Here is a 24,798-nt window from a genome sequence, read left to right as displayed (position 1 = left end):
TTCAAGACTTTGAAAAGATTTTGTTTAGTTGTATTTATTTTATTTTTTTTAAAAATATGCATTCATTGAATAGTTTCTGTTTTGAACTTACATCCTACTTCATAAATGTGTCTTTTTCAGTCATAATTTGTCGGTTGTATTGTTAACCTAGTATCGGAAATCATACTGAATCGTGAATTGAGTTACATCAGATTTGTAATTTATCAACCACATCAAATCTTTAGATCTGGACTGTAACACTACGGTGTCATTTTCTCAAAATTAAAAATCTTTTTTTTTTTCATCAGTAAGTTTCCAATCCAGATTTTTTTAAAGTATTTTTTAAAAGTACAATGAAGCGTGTCGCTTTCATGCCAGTATAATTACCATAAACTTCATATAAAATAGTTATACCAATATAATGTTTTTTTATCCATTTACTTTTACCTCCAATCCAATCACGAACATTTAACATTTACCTTGATGGATACCTATCAGGAAATAGCAATAGTGATGTCACAGACCATTTTGACATTTCGATGTTTGGCATTTGGCTATTGCAATTGTGGACTTTTGGAGGCACATGTCACTGAGTTAATATGAGAAGAAACATCTGACATCTGGGCAGGAGAAAGGAGTTGGTCTGACCGAGAACCCAGAGGACTACATGTCAATCTCTGTGGTCCAACATCTACTGATTAAAACGCTCCTAAAAGAAAAACCAGCACACAGACTGGAAGGAGGCAATTTTACATACATGACAACAAAATGACTTGAGAAAGAAATCATTCGGTCGTCGCATAATTCCACAATATGTTAAAGACCTGATAACCATGATCACATATTATCAGTCTGAAGTAGCTTTAAGCTCTCACACATCCAACTCTGCAATCACACAACGGTTCTACTCCTCTAATGATGTGGACTGTCTCAAGTGTATGGATATCTTTCTTGTCGCTACCGTCCACCCCATGTGACGCGAGCGCAGCACCGAAGACTCTGAAACGCAAATGAGGTAAAAGATCTAGCAAGATCTCGCAGGATGGAGGAGGCACGGAGTGATCCTCCGCATATGTTAACGGCTCCCGCCCATCTCCCGGCGGATTAAAGGAGTCCGCAGGCAGCGGAGCACATATCAGAGTATACTTCATCAATTAGGCAGCGAAAAATCCAACATTGATGAGCTAATTCCAATACATCAATGCAAGATCATTCACGTGATCAAATGATCCTCCGCTCTTCCTTCTGCTGTTTTCTTTTCCCGAACGAAAGTAATTCACTTCCCTCATTTCTTCCACACGAGCTGCCAGACTTTCTAACCGTGTGAAAGTGACTAAAACGGCCAGGATTGACACTACATCATCTCCCTTTGATACCACCATGTAGGAGGAGGAAGGAAAGTTCCCCTGACCCACTGCCATAGAGAATATTCCCCTGTGTCTAAGTAGTTTCTCTTACAGTCAACACAGATGTCCCCTGGCACATTCCTCTATTGCCCCACATAGTGAGGACAAATTTGAAAGTGTATTCATACATATATATATATATATATACACATATATATAGGCTGCCTGGTCCTGTGTGTGTGTGTGTGGTGTGGTTGTAGTAATCCCACGCTTCTCTGGCACAGCTCCAGCAGACATGAGAACGCCACAATGGATTACTCATGGAAGAGAGGGATTTGCAGAAGAAGAGAAAGAGATCAATGCAGGTAGGTACAGTACAAAAAGAAAAGAGGTCGAGCAAAGAATTTCTGAATACCGTTCAGCCTGGAACTGCGAAGGGACGGACAAGGAGGGGTAACCGGTCTAAGATTACAATTTTTATCAATACAGTTCACTTAAAGCCAGAATATAAAAACAACAATCGAAAGGAGAGACCAGTGCGGGGGACAAAAAGCTTCTCATTGCGATTTGAAGGGGTAACGTTTCAATCAGTTTGTGATAAGAATAAAAACAAAACTGAAAATGAATTAAATATGAGAATGAAAGTGGCAAAACAAAAGGTTCGCTAGTTGGTCTTGTGCACACATGATCCAACATCAGGACACCAGGCGTAGACAGAAAGACATTCTTCTTTTTTTTAACATGAATAGCAGCCAATGAAATACAGATAAACGCTAATACGTTTCAAAACAAATAGAAACGGCGTATTTACATATTTCAAGGCTTAAAACTGAACAGAAGGTTTTTGTACGTGTGATGACACCTTTAATGCGTCTTGGATTTTCCTACGAACCAAAAGCCACAACCATCCACCCTCTTTCCGGTTCATTAAGAAAACAAATACATTCTAATATTACAGTCCTGCACTAAATCTCTCTTCGTGTCTGTAATGAAGTTCAGTCGATGTTGAAACCGTTTCGGTAATTCAACTGTAAGATGATCATTTTGGAGGATGGAGTTTGTGGTGCCGTTAAACTGGGCCGAATTAAACAGAATCATAAAAACATGTGTTGGTACAAACAATACAGTTCAACAGTTCTGCAGACCACAGCTTCCGAAATGAAAACACAGTTATTTGAAACAAATGCTGAATACCATGAGCTTCGTGGAGAGAAGATTTAGTGGCGGGCTGATAGAAATGTATTTATTTACGCGAGTGTGACAAATGAACCGGCGAGTGCATGTTAGCAAGCTTTCTCCGACTCATCGACACGAGCGCACGGAGCGCACAGAGCACACCGCCATCCCATCAGGCTCAGCTACTCCTCTACCTCCCACCACCCTGACCTTCACCTGTCACACAGACTTCATATTTACAGCCACTATGCCCCATCTGCCCACGCTCAGCCCCGACTGTCAATCAGCGACAAGCCGCCGCCGCCGCCGCCGCCTCCTCTTCCAATCCATCAGCGTCAGGCCGCGACGCCCGGAACAAGTGCCAACAACAAGTGATCCGGCACACCATGTCCCGATGCTACTTTTGGCAAACTGACACCCACCCAAATTTGAGCTGCTGGTTTAAAGAAACTCTATTTACAAATACATGTAATCATTTCGGTTAATGTTTTATAAGGGGGCATTTCAGCCGGCTAGCAGAGAGCTAGTTGCATATAATCAACAAACTCATCTCTTTCTGCACACTGCGTGCTTCCCGTTGCCTGACGTTTCCTTACATAGCGCTAAAAGGGTCTTTCTTTTTTATTGAAAGTGATAAAGAACAGACCTGGAAACTGCACAGTCACACCTTCCACCATTCTTTCGCTTCCCATCGGTTTGTCTAATGGGATGCAGAGGCTCCCAGTTGTGTGCAGTCAGCTCTTATTAGCCGTTACGTTAGCCTTGTCTAGACCCCACAAAAGGTCAGACACAGATTTATTTTGTGCAGGCACACCTATGTTTCCAGTAATGGATCATATTTCCATATAAGAAAAAAAAGAGAAAAAAAAAAGTGGGCCAAGTGCTCCAGGTAAGCGCCACATGCTAAGAGCTCTCACAACAAATATTCTCGCCTGCAGGTAGCGGCGCTGGGGCCATTGGATTCAGCCCCCTGCATCTCAATGACAACCAAACATCCACAGGGATTTATCTAAATGCAAATCAGGTGCCTTCGCTCAGCGACACACACATAATTTACTCCGTATGCCCCAAAAAATAAAAATAAAAAAAACACACACATAACGCCGGCCAGACAGGCAGACAGGCAGACAGGCACCCGGGTTTGCCCACCGGCTCGGCCTTCCCTTCCCTTCCCTTCCCTTCCCGTCTGCGCCCTCTGGAGTGCGCTCATTTTCTCCGAATTCACTTTTAATTGAGAGCTAATTTAACTAAGACAAATCCTCGCTGGAGGTGCGTCGGATTGGAGCTGAAGAGGGTGGCGAAAAGAGAAAGGGAGGAAAAATGCAAAATTTAGAGTTTGTGTCGCTCTCCTCTCGAAGAAGAGAATGAAAACGGCAAAGAGGGCGAACGGGAGAAATGTGTTACCCTGCAGAAGAAGACAAAAAAAAGACAAATTGTAACATTTGGCAAGAACAGAAAAAAAGAGCTTCCTAAAGATACATCCTAAACACATTAAATGTGTTTATTAGGGTAGTAGCGTAATGTCAGTGGAACCGAAGTTCCCCCCGGCAACCTGTGCTAACCTTCCCCATGAAAACCTGACCTGGAGCAACGTGCAAGGCGTCCGCAGATCAGCAAGGCCTCCCGCCCTGTAAAGTGATCCACGCTTTCAAAGGTTATCTGGGGTCTTGGCGGTGGGGAAACGACCTCCTAGATGCGGCCTGATGCTTTCTCCACTTCTACATAGCTGTTAATTAGCCCAGCTAAGTGCACCATTAATCGATTGCTTGTCTCCATGCTCTATCTCATAACGGTGTTACACGGTTTCGCAGCGGCAGGCGAAGAAATGTGAGGTTCAGGAAGTCACACTTTTCCACGGGTGAAATACTGACGCTCGGAGAGGGAGGAAGCGGAGAGAGAGTAATGGCGGCTTCACGGAGGCAGGAGTGGGCGGCGCGCTGATGGAAACAGAGATGAGGAAAATATAGCAGAGATTAAACACGGAGGGAAGTGATTTCATTAACACTCGGGTCAAGTGGAAGGATATCCCGATATGCTAAACTTTTTGTTCCTCGAACAAAGGGAGAACTTTGAAGGCACGGCCAAAGAAAGAGCCCGAATCTCAGGTGAACGGACTCTTTGCAATCGTGCGAAACAACACAAATCAAAATTTTTAGGTAGAACTGAGAGACTAAAGAGACGTGGAGGGAACATTTAAAGTGAAAGAACACGAAAGTGGAAGGTGGAATAAAAACACGAAATCGATCAAAACAAATCAGTTTGAAAGAAAAAAGTTCCTGCTGGTGCAACAAAACACGGCAAGTCATAAAGACACAACACAATGCTCGTTGTTCAGGCACTTCGTCGGCTGGCAGACGCGTAAACAGCAGAATGAAAGGGAATTTCTCCTTTCAGTTTAACTGACTACGGAGCGTAAATCAAGTACTGCCTCAACAGGTGGCAGACGTGCTGATGCTCACCTCACAGGTATTTACAATCTGCTGAGCTGTTTAGCTGACTGGCTTAAAAACCAGGGAAGTGAGGCAAGGATGAGGTTCCCGCTAAAGGTGTGACAGTGAGGCGCAACAACGACTGTATGTGTATTTTATTTTTTTTTCCACCAAGGAATGTTTTGTGGCTGTTTTACAAGTTCAAACGAAGAAGAAAGAAAATTCACAGAAATTCATCCAGCAGCTGCTTTGTTCTTCTTCTTACTTTTATTTTGTTCAGCTCCTTTTTCCAAATTCTAAAGCATGGAACAGCTTTGTTTTGTGATTTTTTTCCGTGGCCCACACAAAATAATTTTTATCTAGACAAGCAGCATGTAGTTAGAATGTAGTTACGGCACAATGAAGGTTTATCGGGTACAGATTAATAAAAACTCCATATACAATATTTTATTTTGCACTGTCTATAATTTTACTATATTGTACTTCCAACTCTGATATAACACAGCAGGAAAACACAACACTGACGGGTTTCAAATCAAAAACCATCACGTGTTCAGAAAGAAAGCGGCTTAACCAGTTCAACAGCGCTACATCGATGTTAAATCTTTAATCAAAATAAACCGTTTCCACCTTCAGACCTTAAGCAAACCGACGTGCAGGTTGCTCTCTGTGCAGAGAAGGTGCAGAAGGAAACACCAAAACCACAAATCTTCCCTCTGGAGTTCTCTGAGAAATCCAGTCGCACTATTTCTTGTCCTTAATCTGAAGAACACATTACAGCGATACTGTTCAAATATTAGAAAAATGTAAATAAAATACAAAAATCACAAGCACGATCCTGCATGAAAGGGAATTTTCAGTTAAATTTAAATTAATACTGTGTGTTATTTTCTATCCTAATGAAATCGGCATTCTCACAAAAAAACCTGTCCCATAAGACAGCGTCCAGACATGTCCATATTTCAGCTTCTGCACCAACACTGCATGATGTGACAATCATGTACTACTTTACAGCGTGATGTCCAGGGGCGGCATCAATCAGCCACGAACCAAGTCACCGGACAACATTTCAACTGGACGTTCAAATGAATCAGAACAATCAGCAAAAAACAAAAATCAATCGCTTAAATCAACAACAGCAAAGCGGAAAATGATTTTGTCCGCACGTGCAAATATTCGAAACTGTCGAAGGAGTGATTTGCAGCTGTAAGCATCTGCAGCACAAAGAAAATAAGAAAAAAAATAAAGCTCCAAGCCTCTAGGAATGACTCTCGCAAACAAACTTCCCAGAAGACAACAAAGGGCTCGAACTCCCCGAGAGCGTTTCAGCCAGGCCGCTCTTCAAAAGACGGATGGGCGTCAATCAAACAGAGGCTAACAGGAAGCTGCATGTGAGAGATGGATAAAGGAAAGGAGGGAGGAAGAGGAAACTGCTGTGGGGGGGGGGGATTAAAACATCTCAAAGCGAAGGGATAGACGAACGTAGAGCGCTGAACGGCGAGGAGACGGCCCAAAACGGAGAGAGAGACGAGCAGTTAACTGTACAGGTGAGGGAATCCCGATCATAGCGTGACCTCGTTAACCCCGGAGCCTCGTTAGAGTCTTGTTAGAGCAGCGTTCTCCAGGCCCATCCTCTGTCACACCTTCATTAAGTCCATCGACCCACTGTGCTTATTAAACACATTCATTACCCCGAGTATTGAACCGCCGCAGCCATCACCGACCGCGAATGCATCACAGGGGGAGGCAGAAGGCTGACGTCTGAGGGGCGGAGGGGTGAGGAGGTGGGAGACGGGAAGGGTAATGGTGCGCAGGGAGAGGGGCCGAGGGGGGGACGGGGGGCGGGGGGGGGGGGGGCACACACAACGTACACACACGCGTGCGACATATATAGCGGCTGATACGGACACTCAGTCTTTCTGCCTCTTATCAATCATCAGTAATGAAGTCAGTATTTAGAGCAGGTTCGTCACTCCATCACGAAGAGACAGTGGGAGGGGAGGGGGGAGGGGGGAGGACGGAGGGAGAGAAACGGGAGGGAGGATACGGCTTGTTTGAGAGAGGAGAGGCGGAGAGTGATGGGACGAGGAGAAGGGCCGGGAGCGTGAACGCAGCACAGAAAATAGTTTAAAATAAGCTGACAGAGGCAGGTAGACGCTCTTTCTCGGCCAATCTTCTCCTCTTTTCCTCCGCTGCACATCTGTCTCTTTTCCTCCATAAAAACAGGACGCCAGAGAATCCCGGAGGAGGGCCATTCATCATGATACACGCAAACGGGTCCACCGGGCTAAAGGCGAGGCCTCCATCCCGACTCGGGGGCTCTCGCTTTAAATGATGACATCATTCCTGCCCTTCTCAAACAAAAGGAAAACTCATCATCAAGAGAGAGAAGGAGGGAGGGAGAGCGCAAAGAGATTAAGAAGAGTAAAGGCATGAGCGAGGTGTCGGAAAGGGCCATGAATCATAGTGACATCCCTGGCTGGGTGTCAGAAGCTGCTGCTGCTGCTGTCTGGAGCTGGATAAACAGAGGGCCTCTAAAGCAATGCTCTTTAAACACTGGCCAGGTCAGAGTCCTTCTGGAAAACTCAAAAGGATGCCAAATATTTTTGACTAAATTGATGATCTCCAAAAAAAAAAATAAAAAGGCGCCCGATTGTTGTGTTGACATATGCTTTCCAACTTGCTGCTGGCTATCGACTGTGGGGCATGGGATAAAGGCTCACAGGTGGAAGCCACGTTTAAAATTTACACGAGGTCCACAAACAGGTTTGAGTGAAGGAAAGCAAAGAACAGCAACTATTGATTACTTCCAGTATTAGTGGAATTGTTAATTATTTAAGATAATTAATCTAATTGGTGCTGTCCGGGGTTGCAGATTATCTTTGTTGTAGATTCATTTATTTAATTAATGGACTGTAAACTACAGGGGGGTTAGTTGATGACACATTTTTGTGTATTTTCTTTTTTTGGGGGGGGATTTTTCCCCACAAATTTAGATTTATTTAAATACACATTAACATGAATCCAACATATTTTAGCAAAGGGATAAATGGAGTTTAATGTAGAACACATATGGTAGGGGGTCCCTACTTAATCTCTCCATCAGTTTGCGGGTCCTTGGGCTGAAAAACACTGATATACACCGATCAGGCATAACATTATGACCATCGTTATCTCCATTGTGACCTGTGGTGTCTGCCACCAGGTACCTTTGGGTCCTGTGGGATGAGGGGAGGGGCCTCTGTGGATCAGTCTGTTGTTCCAGTGCATCAGTTTGGGATCTAGGGAATTTGGGGACCCAGGTCAACACCTTGTCATGTTCTTCTTGTTTTCTTGAGTTGTCCATTTTTGTGTGTGCGTCTGTGCCATTGCTATGGGTTCAAACGTTATTCATTTCTCCTCTCAGTGGTTTTAATGTTGTGGCTGATCGGTTTATATAGCAATGCATTGAAGAAGCAAATTCTGACAGTCTCAAATCCGACAACGTACAATCATGTGCGACAAACACAATTATCAAATCCTCAAATTTGTTGCGAGAATGAATGGTGACTAATGGACTAATTTGTCCGGCTATACTCATATCCCTCATAATCTCCTGTTTAAATTCATCCTTTTCTCTTTTTTTTTTTAACAAAGTGTCAGCTTGTAAAAATCTAACAGCAGTGGATTATTAGCCTGAAGGCAGAGCAAATTTCTCACAGTCTGTGCACCAGCCACCCAGTAAAGCTTGAAGAGAGAGAAAAAAAAAAAAAAAAAGAAAAGAAATGAAATGTGGGTTTCATCGGGGCTTTACCCCCCATCTCTGGCTGCAGTCCCTCCATGTTCTCAGCCAGAGTAAGCAATGAACAGAAAATGGGAAAATGGATAGAAATGGAAGTCACATTCACATTAACATTCTCCAGTGCTTTTCTTGGTGCTCCTGTAGCTGCAGGCGAAAGCTTGATAACGTCACGGAGATGAGTGCCGCTACAGCATCTACAGTAATAAGAGATTACGTATTATCGCTGCCAAGGCCATTCAGAGTTCCCTGGCTACAGGTGAGAAAACGCTTATTTTCATTTCAATGGAATTCAAATTCATACATAAATTACACGACGACATCCGAAGCACGCGGAAGGTTCACGCAGCAACCATCCACTTTGCACAATCACAGCCGTCATACGTGCAGGGGAAAAAAAATAAATGTGGCAACAGGTTTTAAAGCGTGTGCTTCTGGTCCAAATCAAATTGGCTGTAAGTGACTTGAAACTCTGTGTGAATGATAAAAATGAAAGAACACACATGACTCAAATATATATATATATATATTTTTTTTTTTTTAAGTTTGAGATATTTTATGTGCAATCTAAGCTTTAGAAGAGCATGTGACTGCCTCGTCGCTCACTCTCACCCACTATAGTGTTGCTCGGAGTTGCCTTTATCCAGTCCTACTGCGCCCTCTGCAGGTGAGAACCGAACACAGCAGTCATAGTCGACTGGCTGTATACAATCAGGACTTTTTATGGAAAGAAAAAAAGGAAAAAGAAGTGCTAATATGAGGCCTGGGTTAATGCTGTTAATGTGAGAGTAGTGATTTGACTTGACCTGTGATCCAGTGCACCACTTATTTGACTTCAATTTAATCCAAAGTACATTATTTGTACCTCAAGGGGCAATTTGAGGCAGGTTTAGCAAAAAAACACTCAGGCATAAAAACAATTTGAAGCTCTTAAATGATGATGAATGAAAAAAGAAAAGAAGATGACAGACCGCAGGGTCGTCGGCAGAGGCCGGTCCATGACAAACAAATGCACCTTCGAGGATTTATCGACGTATACTGTACATGAAGCAAATAGTTTCTCGAGTCTTCTGGTGTTAAAAATACAGTGATTTAGTTTTACATTATAGGACAAAATGTATTCCCTCATGGTGTGTGCATAAGCCATTCATAATAAAGCACATACGGGGTCATTAATGTTCCTTTTTGAAGACGGTTATTCAAAGCCAATAGGTTTTTCTGTGTTTGCTCAATAATTTAAAGACTTTCTAATCAGTTTGTGACACTGAGATGTAAAAAGGTGAATTAATGAAGTTAAAACACATTCAATAAAAGATAAAAAGCCAAAGTGCCTCAGAAACCCCACCACATCAGAGCCGCATGTAATATGCATGTACGTATAATAACTTTTACCTCAAAGCTATATAGCCATAGAACGTTTCTCTCCTTATTGTCTATGCATAGAACAATTACCACTACTACAGCTAAGAGTAATGTTGCCGCCGCCTCCCAAAGTCTCCCTCACAACTTCGGCTGCTCTCCATTTCTGCCCCGCCAAGCCCGCACTCGACTCCCGTGTCATTTTTGGCATCCTGTCGCCGCTCAACAATAGAGAATCAGCTGTGTCTGCAGTCCCACTTCTTAGTTATTATAATGTCTGTCATTCACTCGACTTTGTTTTCTTTCCACAAGGTTAATACTTTTAACACATCTTTGGAGCCGCTCGGGGAATCCAAAGAGAGCATCTCCAAGAAAAAAAAAAAAAAGTAATTTAACTTGTGTTATTGATAGGCTTTTCCCCGGGTAACTAATATTGAAAAGAAAACAGTGTTGCAAGGTGAAATATCGCTTTAGAGTAACACTTCACCGGCTCACATTTCCAAAAGGGCTTTTTTCTCCGTCTCTCTTTCCTTTCTTTCCCTCCCCTCTAAAACTTGTTTTGTTCTTGAGGCAGAAGGCAGGAGGGAACATATCGACGAGGTCTGTGTCTGAGTGCAGCCGGCTGTCCAAGTTAAAGTCAGTGCTCATTAATGCATTTGATTACTCTTCAGGCAAAGGCCGCCCAGCAGCTGACCTGAACACAGGCGCAATACAGAGCAGCTTTTTGGGGACACGGGTCGATACGGAGACACTTCAAAAGAGCAGCGGAGAGGAGGATATTGGAGAGGAATGCGCTGTTAACTTAGACCACATCCTGAGAATGGAAGCAGCGGTCACGGTGGACTAAGCTGTCTCTTTAAAGCGTCTCTTAAGTTCATAACAAGCCTCATTGACTTTATCCTAACAAGTCGGTCAAGAGTTATTTCCGTTATTAATTAATCTGCTGCAACCTCTTATCATTTCATACAAACAAAACAAACACTTACTAAGGACATACGCAAAGCATGCACGGTCTTTTGAAAGTCAAGACTCTTAAAGTTGCATCATAAAAGTCAGAATCACTTTAACTGTTATTATTCTTGAGCAATAAAATAATAATAATAAAATAGAAACTATTGCCTGATTTTTTATTGTTTTGATTTGAAAAAGAAAAATAGTTCTTGTTGGTTGAATCCTACAATCACTTTTATTAGGGCTCTCAAGTTTTGAATTTAGAGTTTAGAGACATTATTTTGCGGGGGAGGAGTGTTTAAAGTGTTTAAAGATAAACTTACCATGATTCATAAGCAAATATAGATTTAAACAGTAGCTTAGTTGCACACAAAAGTCTTAAAAACCACAAGATAAAATAAAATATTAGATTAAAGTAAAATAAAAATAGATATTATCTAGAAAAATAACATTAAGAGTGTAATCTAAAAAAATTAATGAATTAGCACTATGAACAAATGATGCTAGTTGTCACAACAGTGTCCAAGGTGATGCGGTTGTTTGGCCAGTTGCATAGCAACAGTGGCATGGATCGTGTCGCATGGTGTTTCCTTGTTCGCTGCTCCTGTAATAATAAACTACAGTAACAAAAAAAAAAGCAGAAGAATTATAATGATAATTTAAGTGATGAAGGGATTACCACATCACGGACTTCCACTCCTTCTTTGGACATTGCGCATTTTCGTGCATTTGTGGAAGGCGTGGTTAGGTCGCTCCTATTTCACCTGGAGACGACAAATACTATTTTCTGATTGGCCATTTGGTCGAGGATTGGGCAGAGTAGTGTGCCTTCGCCTCATCTATTCATAGAATTCCCATCTCTTTTAAGTTCTATCTGCGGTGAATTATCATTTTTCGGTGTGAGAAGTGTCATGTGTGCCATGTGAATTTATTGAAATGTGTGACAAGAGAGCCCAGCTTTTATCAATGAATTAAAAAAAAAAATAGCTTTCCAACAACATACTGCATGCAGCATTTACTCAAACACAACTCATGTACAGAGCTCTGACTGGTTCAAAAAGCTACTGCAGCCCCCATACACGACCCAGCTTAATATTAAAGGGTTAATCAGCCATTGTGTTCCAAGTCTGAAAAAAATAAAATAAATAAATAATGGGCCAAAGCCGATTTTTCTCACCAAACGGTCGACGTGGTTTACATTAGGATTTCAGTTCAGGAACACGACCTGATGACGGAAAACGCTCCAAAAATTGCACAAGAAGAGATCGTTTGTTCAACTGCTGTACACAAACTGTCGAGATCAACAGTAGCATTCACATCATGGTTGACTCTATAATAACAAGAAGCTCCAACTGGGGTTTTAAACAAAGTCTGCTAAAGGAATTACTTCAAGGCACCCTGTGGAGATTCCTTAAATACAAACCAACTCGTGTTTACGTATAGCGTTACTAATTATAAGGCAATGTGTTTATGCTGGAGGTTTAGCGAACTTGTTGAGAGCATTTTGTTCTTCGTAAAACTATGTCAAAGCCAAGTTTAGAAAGATTTGATACTCTCCCCGTACGTGCGATGTAAAAAAAGAAAATAATAAAAATACAGAGGCACAGCTGTGAAAATAATCCTCTGTCAGGCTCCAAGAACTCAAAAAGGGCCAAGCGGTACATTTAAGGAATTAATAAAAAAAAATCCACATTAAACACGATATAATTTTAATTTCTTATTATTACAACTACAAAACTGAATATTAATGGCCACTATACATGCAGCATATTCAGAAATAATAATAAAGCGGAGCAGAAAGAGATAGTCTGAAGGGTAGATGTGGGGGAAAATGTGTAAGTTTTAATTAAAAATCAGAACTAGCTCACAGCTGTGACCACATCGGTGTAAGATTCCTACAATATGTGTAATAAAGAGGAATTTAATTTAAGTGTTTTGGCAGAACATTATTATATTACAGTGATACTGACTTTTGACGCTTTGGAGATTAAATGACATCCCTTTTTCATTTTAATCTATAGACATATATGGTAATTTTTTTACTTTATTTAAAAATCATAATTAGGAACGAATTCTTAAGTTACGCCGGTGACCTTTGACCACAAAATCTTTTTCAGTTCATCCTTGAGTTCAAGGGAACATTTGTGACAAATACGTAGAAATATCCTTCAGGTCCTCAAATATATAGACCTTTATTTAATCACTGAGATGGAGAATCTCTTTTGCAAAACTTGGCCAAGACGCATTTTACAATACAATTACAATCATTCATACATCATCATACACACAAGTAAAATCAGCAGGTTTGTCAGGCTCGAAATGGTTTAAAAGCAGTGACAAACCCTAAAATTTTCTAGTTCCTTCTGTTTGAGAATTGCAACAAAGCTGGGATCAGATCGGGCAATTTTAAGACGGCCTGCGAGGAATTTTAATGCACAGGGAGCTGCACAGCCAGACGCCCTTTTTCCCCATTTCCGTGAACACTTAAGGGACAGTCAGTGTGAGGAAGTCAGACGATCGTAGGGTATGGTGTCCTTATCAAGTAGGTAGGACGTGTCCACACCAAGGACAGCTTAATGAATAAAAGTCATCCGATGTGTGTATCTCCTGTTGGACAAGGAGGACCATGCTGCTTGTTGAAACAAAGTGCAATGATGGCTCAGATTTGCACAGTGTCCAGAGAGCGTAAACAGGTGGCTGAAGCATGCATATACAATATGTCATCATCAACAAAAGGGATAAAGGTTGCCGACGCAAGATATTTCACAAGCTGAGCTACGCCCCAAAGGGTCAAAGCAACCATGACCTTTGCCCCCAGAACATCAAACTCTAACCACTTCATCCCTGAGCCCAAGTGAACATTTCTGCCAAATTAAAATAAAACTCCCTGAGGACGTTTCCGGAGATATCGCATTCACGGGAACGAGAGTGCGACCTTTGACAAACAAATTCGACGTCGACTCTCAAATCCAAATAAAGGATTGCGGTAAATTTTTGAGAAACTCCCTCATGACATTCCTCACGAGAATGACAACCCAATAAAAATAATGTCTTTGGCTTGACTATTTGTTAGACTCTCCCATCGGCGGGACCAAATGTAGACAGACGACAACAGGCATCCTCCGGTCCCTTCTGGTTCGGTACAGTAAATTCCATCCTGACCATAACTACATATGGCTACATCCAAAATCCACACAGACAAAGACAGACAACAAGAGTGAGAGGCAAAGTAGGAAAACTAAAGAGACCTTTCTTGACATGAAAGCATGGAAACTCTGGATGGCGGCTGAGCGTCAACCCCTCCCCGCTCTAACGGACATAATCCACGGCCATTAGCAGTTAAAAGTTGCCTAAATACATCACGTTACATCTGACATTCAACATCCTGAAAGGACTAAATGCCCGCCTACAAAGGCTGGAGGGGATTGGGGAGATGGACGGCGCTTTGTTTGTGCGTAATCCCGCGTTTGTGCGGCCGGTTAGAGTGGTTCTATTTATCTCTAATTACAGTCGAATACCTGAACAAAGTTTCCAGAGGAGGTTTCCACCGCAGCTGGCAGCTATTCAGCTAAATGTGTGTATACGTGTGTGTCACATTCGTTGTTTTAACCAGGCGTCTGTGTATGCGTGTGTCGGCCCGTGTCAAAAGGTCCATCCCATAATAACTGACAGCTATCATTATCGCTTCCTCTGTCTTTGCTCTCTGCGTAATCCGGCTAATTAAATCTGCTCATGTCAATATACAATTTAATCCGCGATTACGTTTGACTGGACCGTCGGAGCCCCGCTGTCATTCTCCCCCCCCCCCCCCGCCAGCAAAAACCCACCCACTGACAAGCTGGATGGACCAGAGCGGGAAAAGAGGCCTCTTTCAGTCCATCTTCTCCAGCGTTGTCCCGCCAGACAAACACAACCTTCACATCCTTAACGGCAGCCTGCACGGGAGAGCTGGAAAACATGCACGGCGGAGGGAGCTCTGATTGTACACGCGGAGTGGTAATTACACCTAAATTGAGGGCACGTGGTAATCTGTGTTAGGTCATCTCTAATTCCACTTACATTTCCACATTTTTTGGACTAATTAAAACTGTAAATAATCAGAGCTCGCAGGAGCAGGAAGAGAAGGAGAGAGAGGGAGCACAGGCGAACGCGGCATCTTTGAGATGAGCCGGTGGAAGAATGTTCCCGTCACATCATTGCGGGAAAATTAAGTGCGCACGCTTTTGATTTTAACAAGACAAGAGAGCAGAAGGAAAAAAAGAGTCCAGAAAAGTGCCCGCACAGCAAAAATATTTGCAGATTGCACCGTGTTTAATTGAAAAGAACTTCAGAGCAAAGTTAGCAGCACGGAAAGATGGGCGACAAGAGGTTTGTGCCACTTCTATTTCAGTCGGTCGATGAAACCGAGAGACTTAAACTTTCAGGACAGCCTCTCCCACCCTACGGCAAATTGAAGTGAGATGAGGAAAAAGGAGAATTTGCTATTCTCAGAGCCTTTGCCCTTCGAGGTGATGGAAGAGAACAGAATATGAATGGGAAGGGAAGAGCGGGGGAAAAAACACTTCAGAAGATGAAAACAAGCCTTGAAAGGCAACAGTTGCAATATAACCAACTCTGGCATAAATACTGGATGAACGCCAATAAAAAATGCAGGGTGTATGTCAGAGAGCTGAGGGGCACAGACACACCGGAGTCACCTGCCTCTCACGCTTAGCCCTGGGTTATGCATCGCCCCGGGCTGATTTGGCCCCCGGGCTAACAAGCAATGAAAGAGCAAGAGTGTGTAAACAAAATCTGGAGTCACTCCAGTCGGTGTGGAGACGTCATTGCATAAGCAACTTTCAATTGTCATTTGTTACAAGAAACAAAAAAGTGATCAGGAGTGTAGAAGAAGAAACGAAAGATCTCCACTCCACTTTAAAACTTGACCTTGATGTTTCTTCTGATTGAGAATTTATGGTTTAAATTCACACAGGAGAAAACAGTTAAACACCAGAGATGCTGCTTTAATTATTAATGACAGTGGAAAATACTCTACACCTAATACACCGATCAGCCATAACATTATAACCACCTGTAGGTCTCCCTTGTGTCTCCGAGGCCTTCTGAGGATACCCTGAGGTGTCGGGCAACAGGATGTTGTTAGTGGGGGTCTCTGTGGAGCAGGCTCTTTCCGGTGCATCCCGCAGATACTTGATCAGTTTGCGATCCAGTGAATTTGGAGGCCAGGTCAACACCTCGTGCCGTTTTTCAAGTTTTTTTTTTAAGTTGTTCCGAAAGCGACTGTGCGGTTTTAATGTTATGGCTGACAGGGACTGACTGAAACTTCTACCACCACAGCCACAGCCGCCCAGTGTTGAAATATTTCCTTAAGGTTGCGCAAGCTCGTTCAGAAAGGTCGCTATCCCTTCCCTACCAAAAAAAAAAAAAAAAAAAAAAAAAAAAAAATGAAAGGTATTTAACCATCATAGCTTAATATGGTCTTAACACAGAAAAAACAAACCCTCCAGCACGGAGCTAAAAACCACTGAAAAACCACAGCCATGACAAGAAAAGGGGGAGAGGAAAGAAGGGAAAAAAATGTATGTGGGTGCGCACATGACAGAGGGGAAAAAAAAAAGGGGGGAGAGGGTGAACGAAAGACCACACAGAAACATCCTGCAGCAATTCAATTATTTCATTTTGGAGGAGGGGGAGGAGGAGGAGGGGGAGGAGGAAGAGAGGGCAGATCAGAGTGAGTGAACGGCTCATCCTCATCTGTGATTGATTAGGACGGACAGACACAGGAACATACCACAGAAGATGGAGGAGAAGAGAGGAGAGGAGAGGCTTTATAACGTAGCCTTAAGAGGCTTTCACTTCAGTCCCATGACTTTGCAATTTATAGCACACTAAAAAATCCGAAGAGCCCATCTCAATGCGTTTTCCTGGATCAATTCGTGTAGAGAACAAGGGTAGAGCCCACACAATGGTCCCACAAGCGTTCAATCATTCATTCTGTTCTTTTTCTCTTTTCTTTTTGCATAAACCTTTCAGAAAAGCCTTTTCCATCTGGATTGAAAGCCGTTACCTGCCCATGAAAAAGGACAACTTCTTGAAAGAACGAGAGGTTGAGTCACCGTTTACATTCGTCATAACCTTTGATAAAATAAAGCCATCACGCTGCATCATTTGATATCAGGAGTCTAAACGAGTACAGAAGTAACTCCGTTGGATACACTGGGATCTCAAATGACCACATGTACGGTATCTGAGAGACTGTAATTCCAACTATTTCCGCACCAAGCAATAAAATCCATTTTGCTTTTATCTGAGAAGTTGGAGGAGAGACCCTTTCGGTTGCATTTCAAGCTGTCAGGGAGAATAAGTGCTTTCTGGGTCGTCTTAACTCCTGGCAAAGTTAATGACAATTTTAGGCCAAGCAACCAGAGTGCCTAGACATAACAATTCCCATATAAGCTCAGCTCATTTCTCTCTGCCCTGATGACAGGAAGCCAAAATAACTGCAAGGCTCCAGCATCTGAAAAATGACTATCTGAAAATGATACCGCCGCGCTGAAATGTTATCGGCAGCAATATTAATCTCGCACCTAGCGGTAATCGCTAATTACATATACTATTAAGCTGATGAATGGAGCTTTAACAAACTGTGCTATTGTTAACAACTGGACTAATTCATCAAGGTCATGATTAGTCGCGGACTCCGAAGAAAAAAAACATCAGCAGGAAGAGGGAAGAAGAATAATCCACATAAAAATCTGCACAACTAGTAACAATAATAATAATACTAATAATAGCAGTGCATTTTCTTTCTGTATCAGAGCCTAATTCCTAATGAAAAACATGATAAAATATGTGGTTGGGAATTAAAACAAGCAATAAACAACTTAGCATTAGCATCAACAAGCTGTGGCCTGCAAAGGGGAAGGAGGATGTTTTCAGAAAGAAAACAGTGACATCTAGTGGTGGTTTAAGGTATTCTGTCACTTTCCCTTGCACCTGCTTGACCTGAAATAGGATCTGTTTCCAGTCCATCTTTAAAGTCATAACGTGTGAAACAAACACGGCTGTTATGAGAACAGTGATTGGGGCATAAGTTAGCAAATGCATATGTGTATGTCCACACACTGGCATGGGCTATAAAACCACGCTGATCACACAAATTCTCAGCCTTAACAAATACGACAGGGACGAGAGAACAGACACTTCCAGCCACAGCAGAAATCCAGAGGAACAGCAAGTGCATGAGAAAAAGGTACAACGCTGAGCTTTAGACTGGAACGGTGAAACTGACCATTTTGTTCTCTTGCAAGTAGAGTCTCTGTAGTTTAGGACATCCTTTAGCCAGGGCCACCATGCCGTCATCTGAGACGCCGTAGCACTGACCCAAGTGGATGTCCTTCAGCTCGCTGCAGCGCTCTCCCAGCTGAGGGCAAAAGAGGACAGGTTGCTAAGCGAGGAAGCAAAGATCTTTGGAAGCCTTTGTTTCTGCACTCCGGTCACGTACCTTTTTCAGTGCTCCATCTGTTAGTTTGTCCTGGTTGCCCACATGCACCTTCACCAGGAGAGGGCAGTGTGTGGCCAGGGCCGACAGAGAGCTGTCGCCCAGCTGCTTGCAGCGATACGCGGTGTACTTCTGTAGTCCCGGACATTGTGACGCCAGGGAGGCCACGCCGTGGTCATGGACGCCCCTGCAATCTGAGATGTTGATCTCCGTCACATTCTGCCTCCGAGAAGCTATTTTCACCAGGAGATCATCGTTCACCTGGGGAACAAACGAAGGAGAGACAGAAGTAAGGACAGGAATCCCAAAAGTTTTACAACTACAAAGGCATAACTGTCTAAAATGAAAAATCAGAAATACTGGGGGGGAAAAAATTTAGTCCCTTACTTGTTGTAGGCCACTGAGGTCGATTTGCTTCCAGAACTGGAAGTCCAAGCAGAGATCCCTCCAGTACTTACAAACCAGTGAGGCACAAAGACAGCGCTCTTTCACTGTCAAGTGGGACAGCACCTGGAAGGAAAAAGGAAAACAGGTGTTTCCTGTCTGTTAACAGCCATTCAACAAGAATCCATCATCATTAAGCACAGCAGGTTACCAATCAATCAATGTACGCCTCGGTATTTAAGAGTACTTCACTGTGCAAAACCACTGGAAAACTTTAGATACAAACACAAGACCAAGTGATGAAGTGATGATGTCTGACCTTAAGAAGAATGGAGGAAGGCAGGTGGTTGATGCTTAAGTGATCAGCAGCGTCTGAACTCCTCCCCGGGCATTCCTCGTAATGATGCGGGCAGCAGGGGGAAGAGTCTGAACTGTGGGGCAAATCGGCGTGAAGACCCAAACCACAGCAGCCGTCAGCAGGTGACGAGGAGGAGGAGGAGGAGGAGGATGAGGAGGAGGAGGAAGAGGAAGCCGCGGAGGAGGAGGAGGGAAGTGGACAGAGGGGAAGGTGGCAGTGGCCGGTTTCAGAGTTCGAGGCGACGTCTCCCCCACCTCCTCCCACTCCCCCGTTCTCCAGCCCTCCATCAGGAGCAGCGAAGGCACAGCGCGGCTGCTTGCAAGGGGTGCCCCTCTGCACCTCTGAGCACTTCCTCTTACACACCTGCAGAGACACACGAACCGCAGATTTGATTTTGATTCACTCTAATCTACGGTCTGAATAAAACCTTACACCATCCACCTCAAGAAACCAAAACCACAGAAAGTGAGTCTTACATCTTGACTGCGCAGAAAACACTTTTTTTTTTTGCTTTTGTAGATTTGATGGCCACTATTTTTTTTTTTTTTTTGAATGAGCAATACCTTGAAGATTTGTATGGTGGCATTCAAACCTTAAGCCAATTCAAATGTGTCACTTTTTTATTACGTATATCATATATTTTATATCTTATGTGTATTCTGCCTTGCTTGTAATCTTATCTTATCTGCGTACTTAGTGAAGATAGCTCTTTCTATTACAAGTTGCACTGATTGATTCTGAGGACAATCGACATAGATGTAAGCTGCTGCACTTTCACCAGCTACAATATAATGTCGGCGCACAAACTCCACATCTGCCTACCATCTCAGTGTATTCGCTGGTGCAGCCAGGCACAGGTATGGGCACGGTCACAGACACACCAGCGGTTCGCAAGAGCGCTGGCGCTGGGATCAGTTTGGCAGGGACGGCGGATAAAAGGCTCCTCCCTTGGCCCTCCCAGATGGCTAGCTCCCTCGGACACAACAGGAACTTGGAGCAATCTTCGGGCGACGCGAGTGCTGCGTAGCGCTCGGCGAGCTTCGAGGCGGCCGCGGCTCCGATTCCGACTCCGCTTACGACCGGGACGGTGATTCCGGGGATGCTGTTGTGACGGCACCCGTTGACGCCGGCCTCCAGATGGTCGCTGTCGTCGTCGTCGAGACCACTGCTGTTGCTGTGGACTATGAAGCAGAGCATGCAAGGTCCCTGCAGGAAACAGTTCCTCTTCTTCTTCTTCCTGTGATCTAACTTGCGGGTTCTCTTCTTTAGGCGGTAACCATTTTTCGAGAGAAGATGGCCCATATAGATGATTCAAGGAAACTCTGGAACAGCAGGAGCACAGTCATTAGAAATGTGTCATTTGAGACCCTGAATCACCATGTAAGGTTTAATATTAACACAACACAGGAACTGCAATATTGGCAAGCTTTTAAAAAATTATGTAACCTAAAGCAAAAAGTTCAAGTAGCATTCAGAAGGTATTTCAATGTCCAAAAGTAATATAAATATTTCAGTCAATGCATTTCCGCCAGTGAGGTTTAATATGTGCGTGATGTGGTGGATGGAAAAAACAACTCCTCTTATTACCAAATGATACACTATACACAAAAACACTTCAGTGACTGTGCATCAAATGTCACTTTATACATTAACAAGTAAGATAAATGGTCTACTTGTTATGCCAACCCTGTTTTCTAGTGCATATAAAGCAATTTGAACAGACACAGAAATGATCAAATCTCGGTTATTTTTATTCAGTCCCCCATGATCTTTCTCTCTTTTCTCAGGAAATATCTTAAAAAGGTAGGTAGATACCTCTTCTCCTGGCTTTAATTATTGTTTAGCAGCCTCTCCTTTGAAAGCTGCTGTCTTTTTAAAATCTCTTCTATATCCCCAGACACTGAGTCCTTCCTCAGACGCAGTAGAAGGGACAATAACACATTAACAGGGAGTTTCACATTAACCTTAAATTATAGCTCTGGAGTTGGATGAAATGACATGTTCAATACTAAACTTAACTTCAGGATGTAATTTCTCACATAAAAATGGGGACAACTTAACTTAAGTTGCCTTCATATCCACTATAGGCAGCGGCTAAAAATTGTACATGTAAATAAAGGCTCGTGAGTCAACAGCAAAAAAAAAAAAAAAAAAAAAAAAAACATATCCTGGACTACTTGTGTGTCAAGAACAATAAAGTTAACTCTATATACATATAACTTCTAGTTCATTAGGCTCACTAGGGAAAATTAAAGTGCATTTTCCCATAAAACTATACTTCTCGAAACAGCGTGGTAATTCAACTGTATGGTGTTTTTGAAGTATGTCATTTGAGGTGCCGAAAAAACAGAAACGCGTGCCTCTGTTATTTAGCCTACCCCTCTGACTAAAATGGGGTTTTGTCAGAAAAATAGAGGAACATACGTTGGTGCAACACAATATTATTCAATAGTACTACTAACCACAGACTCCAAAAAAAGCTTTTGCTTTACCCTCAAGGAGATAAGATTTATTGCAAGTCATATTATTCGCTTTCACTTGTGCAGCTAATGAACTGGCGAGTATATGTGCCGGATCAGACATTTAAACACATGTCACTAAGTGCACAAAGTCTCCTAGCTTGGTGTCAAAATAAAACAGTGCTCTTCTTTTTAAAAAATAAACCATATGATGAGTGTAAAGCCCATCTCTATATTATAGCACACAGCAAGGTGGACATTTTTAAACATCCCTCTGTTGAAGCTGAATGTGAATAAGTCAGACCGCATTGCTCACGTTTTAAAACCCAAACGTGTCAGTGTCACACTTAAAGCATAGCATAGGAACAGCAACCATGAGTGGCTTGGTGTCTCCGCAATCAAAACACAAGATGTAAACAGAGAACAGGTGGTCATTTGTTTAGCGCACACACACAAACACACACACAAGGCAGTCTAACCGTGTCGGTTGCGTTTTCCCTGAAATCACTGCAGGGTTGCACAGAAATTTTAAGCAACCGGATTTAGAGAAAAATACGGGGTTTCGTTGCTGATACAATTCAGTAGGTTTCTTTTCTGACAGGCTAGCTCGCTCTCTCTTCAGATGCTAAGTTAGCTGTAGCCCCACCATGAAACATCTCTTACCACTTCACACGGTGCTCCCACACGCCGGACGGTGCTCGCATAATACTGCTATGCTGCACGGTCGAGGTGAGCAGGAGAGACGCGGACGCCTGGAAACCTGCAAGTGAACTGCCGTGGTGTTTATCCAAACAGTGGCAGCCCTGGCTCCTCCGCTGTTGCTGCTGCTCTTGAGGACGACACTTCCGCACAGAGAGGGCAGCGCGACGGAAGCCGACGAGCGCGATTCGTAAATCGACACCATGAACTTTCCCGGAGGTTAGAGTTGACGCCTCACAACAACAAGGTCCGGGTTCAAATCCAACTGGGGCCTTTCTCTGTGGAGTTGGCATGTTCTCCCTGTGCCTTCGTGGTTTCTCCAAACACATAATAATTAGGTTAATTATATATATATATATATAATAGCTGGGCTCTAGGCTCCAGCCACCTTGTGACCCTCCAGAGCATGGGGCCAGTCCAGTAACACAATAGCCGATTAACATAATGATAACCCCAAATATTGCCCTTTGTTTTAGTGCAAAGAAGTACATTACAAAACTGCTTACATTTAATGAACTGCACTATTACAGTGCATGTAATGAACAATTGGACATCATTTTTGCACTTTGCAAATTCATCCCTTGGGCCAGATTAGACCATCTGGCGGGCTGCTTTTGTTTTACACCTGTGCTCTAGAGGATAAGAAGAAGATGATAATGAGAACTTTCCTGCTGTCTGGGCCTAAGGCAGAATTGAAGCTTGAATCAGATCAGTCAGAAATACTTTAGTGTCATTCCCCTCATAAACATGAAAGAACGACACACAGGACTCAGGACTCAGCATGAAAATAAATAAGGCTCAAAAAAAAAAAAAAAATTAAATCACTACTTATAAAAATCACTACTACAGTCACAACATAAATATAACCAATTAATTACATACATTGAACAATCTAACCCTAACCACAGTTCGAGTTTGTACATGATCATAAATTAACTTTTTTTTGTAGAATTTTTGTATTGATAATTACATCCAAGTTCAAATTCTATTTGTCTGTTTCATCCAAAGATAGACATTTAAATATATGAAGCACATTTATTCAGTGAAATTAATGTTGTAAATCTTGTTGTGTTTGTTTTTCACTATACTTTAGCCCTTTTACTTCTCCTGTGCACTCGGCTGAATTGTGAATGTGTGAAAATGATCTAAGTGCTTATATTTTTATATCTGGGGTTTTATATGCATATGTAAACGTGTATGTGAGTGGAAATTGAAGCTAAATAAAGTTGTTTAAAAAGCAAGACTCCATAAACTTGAGACTGCTAAATTCATAGTCATTATTAAGTCAAGAATATCTACCACATTTTCTTAGAAATGCACCACACAAGCACAGTGTTGTATCTTAGTTTAGAACGAAAGATGCAGTACACATGTACTTCTATTAATGTATAGATACCTTTACCATTGTTGTTGATGTTAGAGTGCGTACATATTTTTGTACATGGTGCTTATTTCTGTCATGTAATCTGTTTAACAACAGGATCCTCGATCCTCTGTCTCTTAAGAATTATTTTGTAACTTAATCATCAGGGTATCCTTTTAATCGTTAAGCACCCATGATCAACTATATTTTACAGTTAACTTTGCAATGCAGGTAGCTCAGAAAACTGCATGCGAATAATTAGTGATGATGTATATGTATAAACATATTATTTAGCTGCTCAACACAAAAGAAGCCACTGCTCCAAACCCCTTTTCTTTTCTTTCTTTCTTTTTTTTAAAAAAAAAAAAAGGATCAGACTACAGTTTGCAGCTGCACGCAGGTACAAATATTTTAGCATTTGAACAAAATGCCATAATAATTGCCATTATGCCTGGAGGAAAAGATCAGGGGCTTGCAGGCCAAAGAATACCATTACATCTGGGAAGCATGGGGGTGGCAGCATCATGTTGTGGAGATGCTTTGCTAGGCAAAAGAACATCAACCAGGAAGGTAAAGCTTGGCAAATGGGTCTTCCAAATAATAATATAAGAAGCACACTTCAATAGTTGTAACAAAAGGGCTTAAAGACAACAACACTGAAGTTTGAAGTGGCCATCTTGTAAGAAACCTGTGGGAGGCTACCTGAAATATTTGACACAAGTTAAATACTTTCAAGTCAGTGCTACTAAATACTAGGTAAGTATATATAACCCTCCAATGATGAAATAAACAAAATATTATTCTGACAATTTACATTCTTAAGAAAAAGTAGTGATCATAAATTGACCGAAAACGGTGACTAGGATTAAATGTGAGGAGCTGTGCAATAACTTCTGGTTCTTGTTTCCGACCACAACCACAACCATAATTGTCGTCTTTAACTTAAAACCACAATAAGACTACATACACCTCAAAGAGTTGTGTAGAGCAGCAAAAAGGACCCTAACAAGGTA

At 42.4% G+C, this 24,798-nt stretch overlaps 1 protein-coding gene across 1 annotated transcript in view; it reads right to left on the bottom strand.

Annotated features, from left to right (window-relative positions):
- The window catches only part of fbxl17 (F-box and leucine-rich repeat protein 17), a 215,170-nt gene extending 192,591 nt beyond the window's left edge, over positions 1 to 22,579 (bottom strand). Inside the window, exons 1-6 of the mRNA XM_047591339.1 lie at positions 22,387 to 22,579; positions 20,087 to 20,586; positions 19,226 to 19,627; positions 18,910 to 19,032; positions 18,526 to 18,783; positions 18,313 to 18,444 (exon numbers count right to left, since the gene is read on the bottom strand). Of these exons, the coding sequence (XP_047447295.1) occupies positions 18,313 to 18,444; positions 18,526 to 18,783; positions 18,910 to 19,032; positions 19,226 to 19,627; positions 20,087 to 20,566 (1,395 nt within the window). The 5' untranslated portion in view covers positions 20,567 to 20,586; positions 22,387 to 22,579. The remainder of the gene's footprint in view (positions 1 to 18,312; positions 18,445 to 18,525; positions 18,784 to 18,909; positions 19,033 to 19,225; positions 19,628 to 20,086; positions 20,587 to 22,386) is intronic.
- Between the last annotated feature and the right edge of the window lie 2,219 nt (positions 22,580 to 24,798).

Source organism: Mugil cephalus, chromosome 8 (genome assembly GCF_022458985.1).
Source record: "Mugil cephalus isolate CIBA_MC_2020 chromosome 8, CIBA_Mcephalus_1.1, whole genome shotgun sequence".
Taxonomy (NCBI): domain Eukaryota; kingdom Metazoa; phylum Chordata; class Actinopteri; order Mugiliformes; family Mugilidae; genus Mugil; species Mugil cephalus.
This window is presented reverse-complemented; position numbering and strand designations above follow the sequence as displayed.